General features: G+C 44.2%; 1 protein-coding gene across 18 annotated transcripts in view; it reads right to left on the bottom strand.

Annotated features, from left to right (window-relative positions):
• The window catches only part of trpm3 (transient receptor potential cation channel, subfamily M, member 3), a 117,584-nt gene that overhangs the window by 13,128 nt on the left and 85,208 nt on the right, over window positions 1-19,248 (bottom strand). For 7 of the 18 annotated variants that reach the window (XM_084025738.1, XM_084025729.1, XM_084025741.1 and 4 more), the window contains exons 9-17: window positions 16,314-16,386; window positions 12,077-12,177; window positions 11,212-11,346; window positions 11,080-11,130; window positions 7,944-7,979; window positions 7,634-7,774; window positions 5,761-5,790; window positions 4,032-4,324; window positions 1,838-2,066 (exon numbers count right to left, since the gene is read on the bottom strand). In XM_084025738.1, coding sequence (XP_083881864.1) covers window positions 1,838-2,066; window positions 4,032-4,324; window positions 5,761-5,790; window positions 7,634-7,774; window positions 7,944-7,979; window positions 11,080-11,130; window positions 11,212-11,346; window positions 12,077-12,177; window positions 16,314-16,386 — 1,089 coding nt within the window. The remainder of the gene's footprint in view (window positions 1-1,837; window positions 2,067-4,031; window positions 4,325-5,760; window positions 5,791-7,633; window positions 7,775-7,943; window positions 7,980-11,079; window positions 11,131-11,211; window positions 11,347-12,076; window positions 12,178-16,313; window positions 16,387-19,248) is intronic. The other 11 variants (XM_084025740.1, XM_084025745.1, XM_084025731.1 and 8 more) reach the window with 3 other exon arrangements.

Genomic DNA, 19,248 nt, shown 5'->3' with positions numbered 1-19,248 from the left:
GTGAAATTCAGCCGTTTTCATTGCGTCGACTGCTGTTTCAAACGTGAGGCAATTTGAAATTAAATGACATTCAGAGGTCTGGAAACGGACACAGTCCCTGTCGAGATTTAATATTAAAGCTGTCAATAAAGTCAGCTGACAAAAATGATTGAAAGGATAGTTTCAGGGTGAAGGAACCGGGTAAGTGACTTGTGGGAAATACAATTATAACCAGAAAGCGATGTCTCAGCTCCTCTTGTCAACAGTTGCGTCGACAGGGTTCGAAAGCAAAGGCGTGGGTATTTTGTCATACGTATTGATGTGTGTGGAGAAAAATCAATGTACACGTCGATGCAATTCATAGTCCGACCCTCCCGCCTCCAGGAACCGCGTTCTGATACGCAGAAGAAGATGGCGGCGCTCACAACTACAGCAACTCACAAATGTGCAAGCGTATTATCTTGACAACATTTTGACAATGTTATTTGCTGAGTATCATGAGCTCCTGGGGGCAGCCAATGTTGTTTGTTCCACTTGTGGTTTCCTCTCTGTCTTTCTGCTCCAATGAGCTTGCTGTAGCGGTGCACTCCCTCCCTCCCTCCCTCAAAGGCCAAAGCATACTTTAAGCGCTCGTAGTCCCGCCCTGCTCCGTGAAGCCAGCCAGACCCATCATCCTGCCTCACTCTGCGTATGAATGAGTGTGAACCCAGCCGTCCCCTCGGCAACTCCCAGGGCAACTCTTCATTATAAATAACTGTAACCTCTCTGATCTGAGCAGCTGCCTCCTATCGCCCTCCTGCCAGACGTCTGGAAGACCCACGCGGGCAGAAATCGCTCAAAAAGTAAACCACCGATCTCCACTGAAACCTCTCCCCTCCACTCAAAGGCATGTTTACCACACAGGCCAACTTATAAAATATGTGGTGTGCAAGTTCAAGGTTTCCTCTTTTCCTCTGGCTTAAGAAAACACTTTGTAGGGTTTAATGAAGTTGTGGTGGAAGTTCAACTAGAAGGGCCAGTTGAGGTCTCTTGCAGTCACAAGAGAACCTTAACTGGCTTCGGGTATCTTTAAGTACATCATTTCACCTGCATACACTCAACAATACACATTACTCTGTTGGTCTTTGTAATTACAGTGAACTGTGCGTCATGTAGTGGTTCAAAATGCACTTACCAGGCTTTAATTTGACATTTTCATTCCTCACTTTAAAGCACAACTTGGATAGATGTATATAACAGAACTCTAAACATCCTATCAGCTTGGAGGTGGTCCTAAATCATGTAATCAGCTACTTCTCGATGTTCCAAGGTCCAACTTTGTGACTGGAATTCAAATTATTCGCAAAAGAGTCGTGACCAGGTGGGCTCTGTAATGGAGCTATGCCATGGCAACGCTGTTTCTAACATTTCATACTGCAATTTCTTATTACTCATCCGCCAAAATACCACGTATATAAGCTGGGTAATACTGGGTTGCCTCTACTTCTAATATAGGCGTGTTATGTCAAAAGCAACGTCCAATTTTCTGACATTTTCTACGGTAAGTCAGTTCTCTCACGCCGCTTCACATCCCTACATTTCCACACATCACCCCTGGTTGTTGTCACGTAGAGCCACTCTCCGCTTGTCTGTAAGCCACAGATCCACAGGAGTGATTTAGGCCACAGCTACGGAGATTTCTCAGGGTGGTGAGATGGTATCTCATTACTTTCCCTGCCCAATTTTTCCCAAGCAGTCTCAGGAGATTTAATACGACTCTGCCTCCGTTAGAACCAAAGCCTGAAGTAAAAAGTGCAGGAACGGTTCTTTAATACAATACTTTCCCCACAGGTTGTACCAAGCATCTGCCTTCCTTTACCTTCAGGCCAGAGTTCTTGCGCATACGCAGGCGTCCCATCCACATGTCCGTCAGCAGCATCTGACTGCAGGTGTGAGCGATGAAATCTCGGTGTTTGGCCGCTACCGCCAGCTGCAGGCAGGTGGCGTTGCTCCAGTTCTTCAGCTCGTATGTCAGCAGCTTCATGGCCATCTGCTCGTCCTGCTTGTAGGACTGATCTAGGAGCTCCACTGCCAGCTGGCCGAACTCTCTGGGAAACGATATGCAGGACATTATACGGCCACTCTGAGACATGAACAAAGACAATGACACACTTTGTCCAAACATGTCGGAATGTGATTAAACTGGTCAACGTAATCAGCGACCATCTGGTTGGAATTCTAAAAGAGATTAGATTTACATGCAAACACGATACAACATTTAGCATACCAACACATGGGAATGGTCAAGGCCTTACGTAACTCGCTTATCTAATTAGGCTGCTAATTTATGTAGTATATACGGAGACTCAAATTCTCACTGGTAATTATATTTGTATATTTTCCAAGGTGAAGGAGGTTCTTCAAGTTCATAATGTATGTATCCTGCATGCTTAATACGTCAACTCTGCTTTGTGCAGATTTCAAAGCAATGATTACCGTAAATCCTCTAATATAGGCCTTATTTACTTAAGTACATCATGGCCTAGGCCTTTATTGGAAGGAGGCCGGAATAAGACACAGGCCTCTATTTCTAATTGAGCAAAAAATAGAAATAAAAACCAGATTTTGTGTCTATTTGAACCTATAAAATACTAGGTTAATTTATTGAAAAAGTCTCCTCTTTGGCTCCGAGCTGCCATATTACCGCAAACAACGTTTACCGCTTGCCAGTATTGCACGCTTGGTGGGCTGCCACTATGAGGATGATTGACAGGCGCTCTCCTTCATACAATCATGTGCACACTTCATGGCTGCTGTCCTGTCTGCTACTGGATTTCAAACCGACCAACATGGCGGCTCGTTTGGAAACTTTCTCTTATTTTACGACAATAGTTCACCGAGATGTGTTTCTGAAAACATTTTTACTGGTAACTATGGAGCGAATATGACAGGTTTATTTGATAAATGAGACGAAAATATGAATAAAATCGAAATATGGGGCTGCCAATATGCACAAACACAACTTCACACTATTAAATATTCAAACATAAAGCACCATCCTCACACCGACGTTTGAATTGTCCCCTTCCAGACAATAAAAACATAAATCAGTGCTCTGAGATCAAGTTTCATCCTATCCTCCGAAAAGTACACAGCGTAATATTGCAATCTGCCCCGTGTGGTTTAATATGTATAATAAGCCACTAACATGGCTGGGGGTTGCTAGATTTACAAAACAAGGGCTCACAATGTTGACACGATGCAAAGCACGACACAGTTGTATGAACGGATGAATGTTCTTTTTCTATCATGAAACATGAAAAGTGAATACACCAACTGAATTTACACAGTTTATCTTGGAACGTAAGATTAACTCCCTACAGAATATAGGATCTATTATAAGTACGTTATAGATTTCACAAGTTCACACAAAGACCCCTCAAGTGTATACACACACACACACACACACACACACACACACACACACACACACACACACACAAAAAGGCACATAGGAAAACACCACATATGCAAAGCTCACATTAAAATGTATGTAGTTACAGGAGCTCTGCTAAGGAAGCCAGCCAAATGCAGCTCTAAGGCTGTACTTTGAAACTGTGTGTGTGTGTGTGTGTGTGTGTGTGTGTGTGTGTGTGCAGGGAGTTTTGGTTAATGCAGTTAGGCTTCATTTGTACTATCTGAAAGATTTCCCCCATAATTAACAGCCATTTCCGTAGCCAGCATCTTAATCTCTCGGTGATTACGTCGCCACTAACAACGATGCACAGATTTCTGTATCCGTCACTAACGTCCCATAGGAGGCTGCAGTCGACCCAAACAGGTTTGTTTGCAGGGAAGAAGACGTGTTAATGTGTGTGTGTGTGTGTGTGTGTGTGTGTGTGAGCTCACGGAGTGTGAAGGTAGATGCTCTCGTCTAGACTCGCCACTCAACTTGGCATAAATAATTTAGTTCCCCCGTGAGACGAGTCGTGCCCGTGACTAGGAAATCCACCCTGCATTAACATAATGACAGATGGCTGTATGGGAGCGTGCGCCGATGTCGTGCCACCCACCTGGAGTTGTGGTTCAGCTCCTGGGAGATGTCATCCACCATGTCGTTCTCGGAGGCTTCGTGCGCCATCGCTTTGCAGAGCTTACACGCCACCAGGGCCTTGGCCATGGCCTCCTCGCCGTGCTGCCAAAAGAAGAGCGCCATCTTCTGGCGTTTCATGAGCACGGCCCACACCATCAGCTCGTGGAAGGGGAAAGGGAAGTGGTTGATTTCGGGGTCGTCCAAGTCGATGTCCACCTCCTCCTCCCGCTTGCGCGTCGTCTTCTGGCGGCCCCTGCGGATGGGCATGTCGTCCTGGTGGAGATCCACAGTGAGTGGGGTGCAAAGAGAGGGAGACAGCTACATAATGCCTAGACATATTTTTTGAGGTAACTTGTTCATATTGTGGTTATTTTAATCTCAGGACAACGTTAGGAGTGTTTTAAGTTGATGCTGAACTACTTATGAATGAAAGCTTGGATTGTGATTGTAAGCGAAACCCTAGAATCTGGATCGTAGCCCTGACTTTATCTCTGAATGACTGACCCTGTGTTTGCCATATTAGTCACATGGTCTTCGCCCAAATTGCTCACCCTCCACATGATGAAAGTTAGTTGAATGCAGAAGCAAAATCAGACTTTGGAGGACAAAGGTGGAAGGACAAAGTGCTACACACAAGATGTACATAACGGGCATGGTCTTATGCACTTTCAGATCAAATATTCTCATAATATTAGGCTTGTTAACCTTTGAACTAGAAAATAACCTCAATCAGAGGTGAAGTCCTCTGCGTCTCCAGGTTGACATGCGGTTTCTGGAGAAATTGACGCTGCAAGCTTGTGTCTAAACGGCGTGTCAGAGGGCAGCATTGATCTCCAATACGTTTTAACAGTTGAGGACTACTGACAGTCATTTAATAATAACAGAGATCTGAGAAATGACATCAGCGGTTCTTCAACCGCCGCTCGCTTTGAAGACAGATTACCCGGATAGTCCGGCAGTGAATTTCACAGTAATACTAGAAAGCGGCGCTCCGTTTATCCAGTATGTTATGGCTGTTTCTAAACTCATCCAGTATGTCCAGGTTGCCATACCGATTGAACGATAAACTGGATCACAGAAAAGAGAGCAAGGCATTAAGGTAAAGACAGGAACAAAGAGAGACAACGCACGGACAGGGAGACGGATTTCAAACAGGCAGACGTACAGAGGAGTGGACAGCCATGCACGTTAGATATTAATACCTCGGAGGACACATGCTGTGATAAAAGCTCGATGATTTGGATACTTCATGGCGTGTACACCATGGATACATGGGAGTACACAAACTATGTATTATGTAATCCTATTAGGTCAGCCATTACCAATTCAGTTAAATGTAATTGGGTGGCTCTGACATGTATTTTAAGACAAATATATGGTATATTTACACTGTCTGAGGCCATTAAGCAATTTTGTATTCATATTTTTTTCATGAATCTGACAAAATTGTAAGTTTTGTGTGAAACGTATTCATAATGTTTGTCTGACAACCATGGATTTACCAGCAAATATAAAATTCAATACGCCTCAAGGTCTTCCTTTCAAAGACCCCAAGGCATAGTACACACTTAATGGCCATTTTGTTGAAAAAGAGTGTACACTCAACACATTATGAGGAAGAAGAGTGTGTGTGTTTTTTTTTTTTAAAGGAGGGAAGAGAAACAGTGAAGGAATGACTGAATAACAATCTCGATGAGATCAACACTCACCTCCATCCCCAGCAGTTTCAGGGCTTTGGGCTAGAAAAGCAACAAAGACATAAACAAGCAGAACAACACCTTGTCGAATGAATTTTATAGAGTCATTTACTCTATAAGAACAACACAGCACAGACTGACAGACAGACTCTCACATGAGACCAGAGATCTTCTTTTAATGTGGTAACTTTCAGTTTAAGGGTTTAAATATGGCAACAGTATTTTTTTTTTTTTGCTGTTGTGATTCAAAGAATACTACACACATGGAGCAACGATCTCCTACGGTTGCGTGTTTGCATGTATTAAAGCAGGGTGTTTTTGTGCATTTTGGTACAGTACTGTGTGTCTGTATTAAAGCAGGGCATGTATGAATTATGCATTCATGAGCCATCATCTGAGCGGAGTAAAAATAGCTCAGGTCTCCTGTGGGGATTTTGATATCCGCGTCTATTTCGAGGCTTTGTTCTTAGTTAACATGTTTGTGTGTTTGTGTGTGTGTGTGTGCGCGTGTGATCGCACGTTCATTTCATCTACGAAATCAGAGTGAAATTGGAACTGACTCTCTCTCTCTCTCCGCTCAATCATTTTGCCTCTTTGCTCAGTCGCCGTCCCGTTTCATGGCGTTCGCTTCTTTATCTGCATCTTCCCAGCTGCTTTGTTGCTGCCATGGCTGACATACAATGAGACAAACAGGCACATGAAGGCTCACACACACACACACACACACACACACACACACACACACTTAAACACACACACACACACTTAAACACACACACACACACACACACCAAACATACGCGAAAGTGCACTATCGAGTGGAAACCCGTGTTTCAGACACAGCTGTGTATACTTCTATTTCCATCACACCTGTGGTGGTTGATGTGTGTGTGTGTGTGTGTGTGTGTGTGTGTGTGCGTGCATGTGTGTGTGCGTGTGTGAGGTATCGAGGCAGAATGAGAGAATTGCACATCAGAACATGAACATAGAGCAGGTAATGTGCAGCGTGTGTGGCGTCGAAAGCACACGACCACCAAATACTACAGCACAGCATTTCAGAGATGAGCCCCTCCTCTTTGGTTGGAGGCGGGCTCATCAGTGAGATGAGTTCCTGTAGTGGTTGGAATGAAGTGTGTGAGTGTGTATTATTGGGATTATGATGGCACATGATGGAGAGCCGCTGCTATCGATGGATGGAATGGTTGCATCGAGCCAATAGGAAGTCTGTGCGTCTACTTGATGTGGACATGGAGGACAACGGGAGGGTGACTCTTATGCTTGACCTCTGCTGATGAAGGTCATGAGTTGTGTGGATTTAGTGACAAATAACATTTTCATCATGATTTTTTTCAGGCTGAGACATGTAGATTCATATTCCATCCTCGTGCTACATTAACAGCTGCACCTAGTAGTCAGGTACAATATCTCACCACCATATCAGTACAGTTTCCTGATAAAATATTCATCAACATATATTCTTTAAGCAAAGCAAAAGATCAGAATCCACAGTATAAAAAAAGGCCACAGGGTACGTGGTTTACTCATTTCTGCCATCCCTGCTCCAAAACATCAAGTATCACACCTGCTCTGATGGATTTCATGCTCATTCAGTCATGACGCAGCTGACGTGCACATGCTAATTTCCTGCTTGCATCAGCAAGGTGAAGTCTGCCCTTGAGAAACGCAATCCCTGATTAATATTTCATTATAAAACATAATTTTTTCCTATACTATTCATCAGGCTCTTATCGGGGCTAATTTATGTATGAGGCTCATCAAAGGACCAGTATCAGTAAAAAGAGAATACAATGAGCACAATGGCATAAAATCCCAGACATTAGTGGTGAAACGCATTAAAACGGTGGGATGAGAATCATTCACTCACCCTCTTGGGTCCAAAGAGGTTGTGGTACAGAGTTCTGAATCTCTTCCTGGTGTAGTTACAGCGATACGCCCCGCCCATGAGGTATTCTATCACCAGGCCGATGTCGATGAGGCTGATGCGGTAGTCCGGCGGCAGGTTTCCCTAGAAGACCACACAGCGTTAGCGGGCACACAACACAAGCCACCTGATTAATAAAGGAGGGTAAACAAGAAGAAAAAAAAACATGAATACAAAGCATACACACTCACTTCACAAAATCCATAACAAAGTGTTTTTTGGCTATGAAAGAAAACATGATTATCTGATTCACCTTGAAGTAGATCCAACTGAACCCTGGATATTCTCGCTTGGAAAGAACACACAATGTCAGTGAGCAAGAGCAGGGGAAATGAGACACACAGAAACTCCCAGGCGAGATCTCTCTTCCAGCCTCTTTAATACGTCGTTATTTCAACCAGAGTTCGGTTTGTGTCTTTTGTATTTTTAAAATTCTTGGATCTTTTGTTGGAATCTAGAAAATCCGGAGCTGCTCCTCCAATCTCGTGGTTGGTTGAACCAACAAACTGTACAGTTTCAGGTGTGGTAATACTCACCAAAGCTCACGAGAACATCTGTAAATAGAATCTATAAAGCCCCCAGAGCTATAATTTGTTCTCCTCCAGGGGTGGAGAAAGTGAGAATAAAATCAAACCTCTGGTGCAATTTGATTCATAGAGAGGATATGAACTCTGAGGACGTAAAAGAAATATGAATGATTCGTCATAATTTGCATTTAGGGGGAATAATGAGATCTTCTTAGTGAGGTTCAATGCCGTTTTGAAGAGAGGGAAAGAAAGAGAAAGTGGTAACGTCTCATTAGCCTGGAAGAGAGGGGCAATAGGGAAGACAGACAGACAGACAAGCAGCTATTAACGCTGGAGGCAGGAGTCATTATTGAAATAGAAGTTCCTTCACGTGAGATAACTATGACAACGCTCGCTGTTCCTCCTGGTGCCCTCGACATCAACCCTGGATGCCGCAGTCATTATCCTGACCCCCACTGTGCCTTTGAGATACACCAATTATCTTACATATCCTCACACCTTGCTCCACTCCCTACTCCTCTCCAATCCGGTGTGAGATCCCAGAATCCTCTCTGTCCTACTCACGCCCGTCCACATCCAACGATCCACTGGTCTCATTGGTTGGTAAAGCCCGGCAAACCCCTGTAGGCCAGCCGATGCTCTTTGAAGTATTTCCGTGTATGTCCCGTGGTTCAAAGTGAGCTTCACCTCCTCATCCTAACCATGCATCAAACGCACACGTCCGCGGTCAGCATTCCTTTAAATCCCTGTGGTGCTGAAGCTCAAGCTAATGGCTGTTTGTTTACACCTTGTGTGGATACTCTGGGAAGCTTACAGCGCTGCAGGTTTTTAATTTACTTTTGGGGACAAGCTCTCCTAAAGAATGAAACAAAAATGTATTGCTCCCACACGCCTCCCAACATAGAGACGGCTAAACCGGCGGCTAGCAGCTAACAGTGCTGACAGGGCTTCCAGCAATCACCTGAGGGGGAACCAGAAGGATGGGCACTGCGCTTCCATGACAACGGCGTTTCTCAGGGGGGTCTTATCAGCGATAACCACAGTATCAGCGCAGTGCAGAGCGGCAGCCATTAGCTGGCTGGTGGCACACAGCAGAGAGACTCACATGCAGTAAAACGCATTACAGCAGAGAGAGAGAGAGAGACAGAGAGAGAGAGAGAGAGAGAGAGATGGAGAGGGAGTGACTTCATTCTCTGCTCAGGAAGACATTTATCCACTCTATCTTTACGTACCAAAAAGTTGTTTGCTGCTATATTCATGCTCTGAATATCAAATGTAGCACCTTTAAACAGAACCGGGTGTAATTGTTGCCAATTTTCTGGAAGCGCACCGGATTATTGCCAAAAATATTCTATTAAACTGAAGGATGCGATATTAATTAAATCAGTGATCTCATGTCACGCAATTTGAAGAGTAAACTGATGACCTACAATACAAATCAACAATCATTCTGGCCCGTTTCTATAGTTAATCATCACAGAAAGCCAAACACCCACCCGTTACATTTAGATTTGCTCCTATCCGTCCCTGGTACTCGAGACAGAAGGTGTATTGCTACCAACCCTTGGCCACGAAACCGCATTGTTCATTCGCTCTGCGGGAAAACCACTTTCTGCTTTGGCAGCTGCAGTCAACGAACCAATCTCCGTGAGTCTGACTCAGCTTTCACACAATCTACCGAGTGAACTAGAATGAACCAGAGAGCGACCCTCAACGACCCTTACAGCTGTTATTGGCACATCGGCGTGCGACTCCAAATAGAACCTGCAAACATTACGACCGATCAATCCACAGAGAAGAGAAAGAAAACAGCGATGAGATGGCCATTCAACCCGAGGGGTGGCAGTTAAATCTAATTAGCGTCATACTATGATACAACAACAGCACACAGACACTCAGCTACGCTATCACACACAGCTCTGCAAAAAGATGGGGATGTTATGCCATGCACTACACAGTGTGTGTGTGTTTTAATGCGTGATATCAACTGCATATCCCCTCTGCAGCAACTTGAGATCATAGTTGTGTTTAAAGACAGAGGAGGCAAAAAGGAGGAGTGATTACAACATCAAGCCTCGTCAGCGACTCCCAGGGGAGCATGTGGCATTACTGTAATCAGTAACATTTTAATTAATGAACATCGCTCAATGCTAATGGTGGTGCTGCTGACCTCTCAATCATCGCAATCCTAATGGACGTGCAGACACGTGCTGAATTTAAAGTCCTAGGTGTTTTTTATTGCAGTAATCAACACGGTGCTACAGATGTGCAGCAAAAAAAAGAAGAAAATAACACTGTATAGTGTTTTTGGATTAAGTGAGAGGATTCCACCATTCATCAAACATCCATTTTATTTAAGGGAATGCACAATTTCACTATTCAAACAATCAGATGATACAAAAAAGAACCCACTTGTGTTGTTAATATTATAAATAAAAACACTGAGCTCTTCCTTCTCAGCCTCACAGCCGTTTCCAGCCTCGGTTTGCTCAAACTCAAGTTCTGTGGATAAAGCAGTTTGTTTTTTAATACATGTAGTGTTTGTTTACCACGACGGCATGTGCCTCGGAGAAAGCACACAGTAAACTGCTGAAAAGTCATGAGAGGGATATGAGAGTCGTGCATGTAGCGCTACGCAGCCGCTGCAGCTCCAGCTGAAAGAGAAAAGCCGGCCCTCTATTTGCAGGAACAGCAACTAGGGCTAGCAACATGTAGACACTAACGCAAATAGAGTTAAAAACACGAAAAAAAAAAAAAAGCAAAGGAAACTCTAAAGTAGTCGAATGCGTCTTCTTTAATACACACATTCAAGCAAACATTCCCACACAGTGTGCCTGAACAGCCAGCGGTGGGGGGTCATACCTTTTTGACGTCTCTGACCAGGTGGTACAGCGTGTTGGACGGCCCGTGTCTCTGTTGACAAACAGACAAACAAATAAGGAGAGGGTTCTTCCCCGATGTGTTGGAAAAAAGAAAACACAACTGTGTTATTACCGTGTTGTAGAGCTCCTCCAGTCTGGAAAGCGTGAGGAAGCGGTGCATGCTGACTCCGTTCTCAATCAGCAGCTTGACAAAGTCCACTCTGTCCAGAACCAAGGCGTCCAACATGGCCTGCTCCAGGGACCCCACCTGAACCACACAGGAAGCACAACACATAATATGGTGATGCATTGCATTATGATGATAGCATGAAGCTACACTTAAATGCTTCATATATATTTGGTCCATAGACCACACATCCTAAATTAAACTTGAAATAAAATGCTTAAATATTTGAAGACTCAAACACAAAAATGAGCGATATTCCCAAGTAAATAGGATAAATGGACTACCTTTATTAAAGGAGTAGAGGATGCTACATGCTTAGCATAAGCTTTGAGCTGTTAAGGATGGTGGATATAATACAATACATTTCTGGTGTGCCCCTTTTTGTGTTCATATCTTGTTTGTATGTTCTTGAAAATGTGAAAAGCTTTAAATAAAAAGAAGTAAAAAAAAAAAAAAGACTCAAATTGTAAATGAGTGTTCACAGCAGTCGTTGATTATTATTTGCAACCAGTTGTCAGCTGCTGAACTTTTCACCCATTCTGAGCTGCTTTGCGCATCAAAATTGCATTTTTAAAGCTGACAGTATGCCTTTTTTATCTGACATTTAAATTATCATCCTTCTCTATCTGATTTTGAAGTTATTCTGTGTGAATATAAAGCATCCTGAGCTGCATCGCTTGTCTGGGATAGTGACATGCCATGCCAAAGAGCTTTTAGGCAGTGCAACCATAATGTTAGAGAGAAACTAATAACATTTCTGCCGCGGTGGGCGATATATTCTCTTCTCTGCTGTTTATGGCTTCCTTCTTACGGGCCACTGCTGTCCGTAGATGAAGATCTGACTGCGGGCGATGTCCACTCGGTTCCAAGCCAGAGCCAAACTCAGCTGGTCAGGAGCTGAAGCGTTGGCACCTAGGAGAGGAGACAAGGAGTTGAGAGGCGATGTCGTGTTTCAGAATTAATACGGACTAATATTTAATACGTAATGACCAGTTCAACGTACAGTGGTTGATAGCTTACATAAAACAAAAAGCTCACGTCACATACAATAACCTCGGGACATAAAAGCAGCAGCACCGCCACGCGTGTTCCCATAAAGATGCTATCGGCCCCCACACACCAGCTGTGACGTACACCACTGTACACACTTACAGTGTTTTATAGGCAGCAGATATAACACACACACACATTTGTGATTTAGGAGTCAAGGGCACACACTGTCGGAGTAAGAACCTGGCTGTTCCGGTTCTAATACTTTTAAGTCTTCTAACGGACGGGAGGGCGTTAATTAGATGATTAGGGTGATAAAAGTCTTGGAGACTCTCGTGTTTACTTAATCTAATGATGTGGGTTTTAGAAAGTCATTTCTATGATTTCTGATCCCGTCCTGACGTTTCCTGTCCGATGCTGAAGTGTTTCCGTACCACACGGTGCTTTATCTTGAAGCTATATTTCAAGATAAAGCACGTTTTCTGGTAATTCAATAAATAGTTAATTCACACAAGAGTATACAAAACCACGCGGTTCAGGCGGGGGAATTAGATTTGAACATTAAAAGATTATCTCTTGACCTTCTCCAGCTGTGCAGAGATCCGGATGACGGATGTCATGATTGTATTCCAGGAAGACGAATATATTGGATTTTCAAACAGATTTGTTTTTCGGCATTTATTGTTAAAAGGTGCACGATATGATGCGATCTAAAAGGGTTAATATTTTATTTCTGCTTGACTTTTTCAGACTTCAGCCACCCTGAAAGACACTCACAAAGAGAAGAAGATAAAAAAAGCCTATCTGACAGATCTGATTTGCTTAATGTAATACTAGATCAAGTAGAGCAGAGAAGTAAAAAGATTCAAGGGTATGCTGACTGATTTTTTTTTTTAAAGTGTTGGATGGCGTTGCTGAAATAAGGCCTTCTTCATCTTCGTGTCTCATCTTCACTTCTGACATCACTGTGATAGCTTTGATGCCTGTCATTGCTGTTCTCTAAAGGACATTTTGCCTGATATTAATCTGCAGATACTCTCACAATGCAGGGCTGCTTTGTTTGTTTGTTTCCATTTAAGCTGTAATTATTGTTGCGGACATCTTTAGATTCATTTAATATCACATGATATTATTATGATTGGGTTTTATGATCATCTCAGCCTCTAGACACTTGTGAAACGGGGCCCCAGTATGTAGATTAATGTGTCCTAATTTAGGTACGTCCTATAGGAGCGCAGACAACAGAGATATAATGTTATTGGAGGTGATGCATTTTAAACACTCAGAGGCAGCATAAAATGAAACGGGGACGGAGAGGGACAGTAAAACCATAAACCAACCTCTCTTTTGATGAGCACGGTATAATACAACGTAAAATAGCTTCACTGTAAAATGCTGTTGAATATGCTGCAATAAAGTAGTTGTAGTTTTAGCTGCACTTGACCAGATGGAACAGAAGCAAAGCCTGTTGTTCACATTAATAATTTACCTCCACAATGAGAAGAGTTAACCGAATAATGAAAAAGACGAGGCAACAATTCATCTGGGCCTTTAGAGAAATCCACTGGAACATAAATCATCATAATAATAATATAAATCCGCCGTGTGAGGACAAAGGCTGTGTGATGTTTAATAAGCACAGAAGTATCATTGCTTTCCACTTTGCTCTCTACGTCTTAAAAGGCCCGTGCAGCTTAATGGCGTGAGTTCAGACACAGCCCTGTTAATAAGATGCAGAGCCTATTAATAAGAGCTTCGGGGGAGATATGTGTCCGTGTGAAGGCAGGGCGGCCTTGCTTTATCAAAGGCCTGCGGTTTCACTCGGCCTGCCTGCAGTTGAACTGCAGCCAACTCACTTTACGGACCCAATCTTCCTAGATATTGACTGCTTCAGACAGCAGACCATCAATTACCCTAAACTCCCCGCTGTTACACCATGTGTCTTTTTGCTGCAGATTCCTTCCTGCTCCCACTTCCAAATCGCTCTCACACAGGCTCACACACTGACTCCTTTAATTCTTTTTTTTTCTTCTCTCCTCCAGCTTTTGCTCTGTTCTCCCCTCGCCGTGTATTCCTAACTGTGCCGTGCCTTGTTGAGCTGCAGGCAGTAGCTTAGTTCTTCAGGAGTCTAATCCAGTGTTTTAAAAAGCTCTCAGGCAGGATGTGACTGATTTCATTTTACACTAAAAGCCTTAACGCGTCTCATTCACGGGCTGCAGAATGAGACTTGCATGTAAAATGACCCTCATGCTGTTTATCATAAAGCAACCCCTAACCCCTTTTCTTCAGTGCTCCCCTCTCATTCTTTCACGTCTCCTTTCCATTTCCCTTTTTCCCTTTTTCATCTCCTCCGTCTTTGATTCCCATTCCTCTTTTCAGCCATTCATCTGCATGCCGTTCCTGTCACAATGTGAAATGAAATGAATAGAAAGGGGGGATCAAAACGTGAAGCGACAGAGCGACAGATGGAGTCGATAGAATAAGATGAGTGAGATGTGTATACACGGGGAGAGTAACGGGGCAGGAGAGCGAGGAGCGCCGGGGACGAACATCTGAGTGGTGCAACAGAAATCATGCATCCCGACTGCTGCACATAAATTATGCTAAACGCGTTCTTCTGTCACTTCCTCGCTCTCAAAACTTGTTTCGTCGCCGTGGAATGAAATGGTTCACTGGTAGTCATCATATGCATGTGGATGTGTGCAAACTCCAGTAGGCGGCGCGAGCTTTGTGCTCCTTGAGGAGGCCGGGATCAATGCAATCCTGCAAAACCAATCGAAAGTATGGATCCGTGAGTGTGTGTGTGCGTGTGTGTGTGTGTGCGTGTGTGTGTGTGTGTAGGGAGCGGCCGGGGCATGGGAAACACTGAAGTGGGAAATAAGGTAGGATGAGGTGGTTGGGTTTAATTGTTATGTTTGCACTTGAGGAATTTTCAATTTTGTTACTCAATTTGGTCCAATTCCTTCTCTTAGGAATGCATAACAATTAGTTACAGTGTAAGGGTTGCTCACTGTGTCACGCTTTAGGTCTGTGCATGCTGCTTAACAGGCTGATTGATTATCTTATGTGTTGCAGTGTGATATGTGGAGGGGAAAACCACGATAGATAAGAGGCTTTAAATCATTTCGCTTGTCTGCAACGACTGTAACACCCCTTTATGGCTGCGTGTGACACGGCCTGTCTGCTGCTCTTTAAGATAATACTCTGGATTCTGCTCACACTGGAAGCATTTGTGTAGAAATGAGAAGTTGATGGTTGATAACAGCATGCAGTGTATGTTTCCCCCTCAAAAGTGATTATTGGGGAACTCATTTGTGACTGTAAGTGTCTTCCTGTAATCACTCGTCTCTGGCCACACGGCATAATGAGAAGCTGTGCTCATGCTAATTGATTATTCTGCAGGTGTTGTTGTGATTTATTTGCATACAAAGTAGGAAACCTGAACTCGAAGCAAGCATGTCTGACAGGGCTTTAATGGCTGGTAGGTCAAAACCTCCTGACATTTAAAGGCATACTTTCATCTTTGGTGAAATAAATTTGTCTTACGAAGTGTTAGATGAGGAGAGTTCTGCCAAAAAGCTCCCCTTAAGCTCACAAAAAAAGAAGTTCTATCTTGATTGATGCAACTAATAACTGCAAATTGGTAGTGCTGTTTCACAAGTGGTTATGTGCCAGACGTGATATAAATATTTAGCAAATGAAAGGAGTGTTTTGTGGTCCAAACTGAAGTGGTGATAAGAGGACTTCATATAAAAGGCACACTGTTTCTTCAAAAACTGCTTCATAAGCTCCGATAATATCAGACTTAATGCTGCAAGGTTGCTTAATGGAGCTTCAAGAGAGAGAGAAAAAATAAGCACAGATGTCTATGTTTTATTCCCGAGCTATGATCTATGAACTAGAAAAGTAAAACCATACTAAAACCAAACTACTAAACTGGGATAGTCCTTTTATGCACAGAAACTTCCAAAAAACAACAGAAGCCACTCTATGCTCCAGCACACACACACACACACACACACACACATGCACACACACACACACATGCACACACCCACCTTTGAGTAATGCAGTGAGGATGGCGAGGTCAATGTCCTGATGACCCTCCGACCCCATCCGGAAAACGGTTATCTGAGAGACAAAGAGGGAGACGGATTCATGAGGAAACAGGTGCGTTCATTCTACACCAGCCAAATAGTTTGAAAGTCGACTATAGTCCCGTTTCACAGCAGCCATTTTGAAGTCATAGCAGGGTTAACTCAGGGTTAATTGATACAACTAATTATGGTCCCAATGCATTTAGTGTGTCAGCACCATCCCAGTGAGTCAGCATGTACGATGATAATACTCTGGCCCTGAAGTGATGTTATCAATTAAACCAGCGTTTTAAAATTTCTATTTTTGAGAGCGTGTGCTCTTATTTAAAAAGAAAGCTGAGGAGCAGGAGGAGAGGAGAGGTGTTGTTTGGCTCTGATGTCATGCAGTGTATCTCCTCTTCAGACTCTCTTCTGTCCTCCTTGTGAAGAAGAGAACACCACAAAACTCTCACATACACTTGTTCAGGGAGGAACGAAGGGATTCACAGAGAAGAGAGCGAGAGTGGAAACATAACACAGAGAGAGAGATGACTATGACCTAATAACGCTCGCCATTACCAAATTTTGTTCTTTTTCTGTTTGCTGTGTCTTAAGAATATTTCCGGCCACTCCAAGCCTCCGTCTGTGTAGTCTGACATGTCTTTTGGCTGCATTTTTTATATCCTGCGTGAAACGAACTAATGGTGTGATGGATGAAAGCCAACGTCCGCTGAGAGCTAAAATCTGAGAAGTGGGGCAGCTTTTCTGGATTTTTTTTTTTGTGTGGTTTCTATAAAAACACAGCGGGCGCGTGTACACACAGCCGTTAGCACGCGTGTGGGCGTACACGCCGGCGTGTGTGCACGCGTGAAGGGCACCTTGTGGGAGTCGTGTGCGGGAGAACGCGTGTTCTGAATGCCTGACGAGCTAGTCCCTCTAATCCTTCCATCCACCCATCCGTCTCCTCCCACCCCCCTCTCCTCCCTGCAGCCCATCCCCCCCCACCCCCACTCTAAATGGCTTCATTTCGTGGAGCTCCGGGAAATCTGCGGGCTTTGCTGCCGCTGCTTTCCCTTGGGGCAATGCTGCAACTCCCCCCTTTTTTTCCTCCCTCCATCTCCCCCCCTCTTCTCACATGATCTAAATGCACAAAAGTAATTCAATTAACACTGAGGATTTACAGTATCTTTTATGTTGGGTCCTCCATCATTTGTTCACCATATACTGATGGCATGTTGGCTCCTCCCTCAGAGTGTGACATCACGTAACGCAGGGGAAGGCGACGTGAGGCAACCGGGTAGCGTTTTTAAGGAAATGTTGAAGGGCCTTCTCATCCGCATGCCAAATTACCTCTTTCACAGCCATTGGCAGTCGCACTGCGTGTTATTTATAGTAGTTTGGTTTTTCTCTCCCTCCACCCTGCAAATCCGCAAAGACCCGTCCTCCTCCGCCTCCGATTGGCTGGAACTCGTTGCCTTCTTCGCAAGAATTTGTCACGTTTATTGCCGATGAACAAGAATGGTGGAAGGTTCAATCACTAACAAGGGGAGCACCAAAGTGTGTGTGAGCTTAAATGTGTGTGTGTGTGGCGGTCACTGGGAGGCTGTGTAATCAAAAGGTCTTTCTCCAGGTGAAATAGGAGTGCAATGGGATGTGAAGGTATCGATTGAGGACTCCATGAGCAGGGACACCAATGAGCCGCCGGTGCAGTGTGTAATGTGTGTTCATGTGCTTCTCTGAGTTGAGTTAAAGCGTGTGTGTGTGTGTGTGTGTGTGTGTGTGTGTTGGGATGGTGCAGCCAGTGGCTAGATTATCATTTGCTAGAATGAATCTTTGCCTTCACTCTAATAGATGTTAACAACACATTTAGAGAGCCATCTGCTGCAACACACACACAATACTGTGATCCTACCGAGTGTGTGTGTGTGTGTGTGAGTGTGTGTGTGTGTGTAAGATGGAGTGGGATTTGTTCTGTGTGTGTGCGTCAGTCACTCTTAAAGGTTAAGCTACATGTATGAAACCTGCATTTTCTAATGAGATCAGCTAATAACAAATCTATAATTTGAAAGGTGGGGCTCATGTTTAATCCACTATGTAGCAGAATGGAGAGTTCACTTACACACACACACACACACACACACACACAGCTCTTGGCTGCCTTCGGGAGTAAAGATGGATGACAGTGTGATAGAGGAAAGATGATGATTATAAAAGACGTTTGCCATTGTTTCCTCCCCCCCTCTCTCTCTCTTCAGGCTTCATCTCCACTCCTTTTCATCCACCCATCATCTTTCTGCTCCCCCACCTGCAACCACTAATCTCACAACAACCTCCCACTGGCATGCTACCCTCCCCACCCCTCCTCTTACTTCCTCCTCCCTCTCCTCTTCCTCCCATCACACCTCCAAGGTGACCCCTGTGGATGTCTGCGTCCTGTTATCATAAAGGCTCGACGGTACCGGAAGCAACGCAACCTCTAAGACAACGCAAGGTTGCTAATTGAATCCCGGCGATCTCAGAGGGGTCGTCAATAAGTGTGTGCAGGAGGCAAACAGATTGCTTCTCTCCCGTCTGTCCTCGTCCTCTTGAGCAAGCAACGGTGCTCGAGTGCTTACAGCGAGCAAACAAGTTTATCGAAAGGGTGAACGCGTGGTACGAACCGGCCCTACCGACGTACATACATATCCTAAAAATGCTGAACGCCCTTAATGATGACACTATAAGCAAAGGTCAACATGCGAGGCACTGCCTCGTCTCTGTCACACTCCATCTCTCTGGTGACGGGAACAGAGGAGAGAGAGGGAATGATAAGAGGATGGAGTGGAGGAGGATAGACGTGAGGCAGCGGGGAAGCTGAAGCATGTGTCAAGCAAAAGGAAGGAACGAAGGAGCGGGAGATTCAGTGTTGACAAATCCA

Source organism: Eutrigla gurnardus (assembly GCF_963514095.1).
Source record: "Eutrigla gurnardus genome assembly, chromosome: 13".
NCBI lineage: Eukaryota > Metazoa > Chordata > Actinopteri > Perciformes > Triglidae > Eutrigla > Eutrigla gurnardus.
Note: the sequence above shows the minus strand (reverse complement) of the source record. Positions and strands in the feature narration are given on the sequence as shown.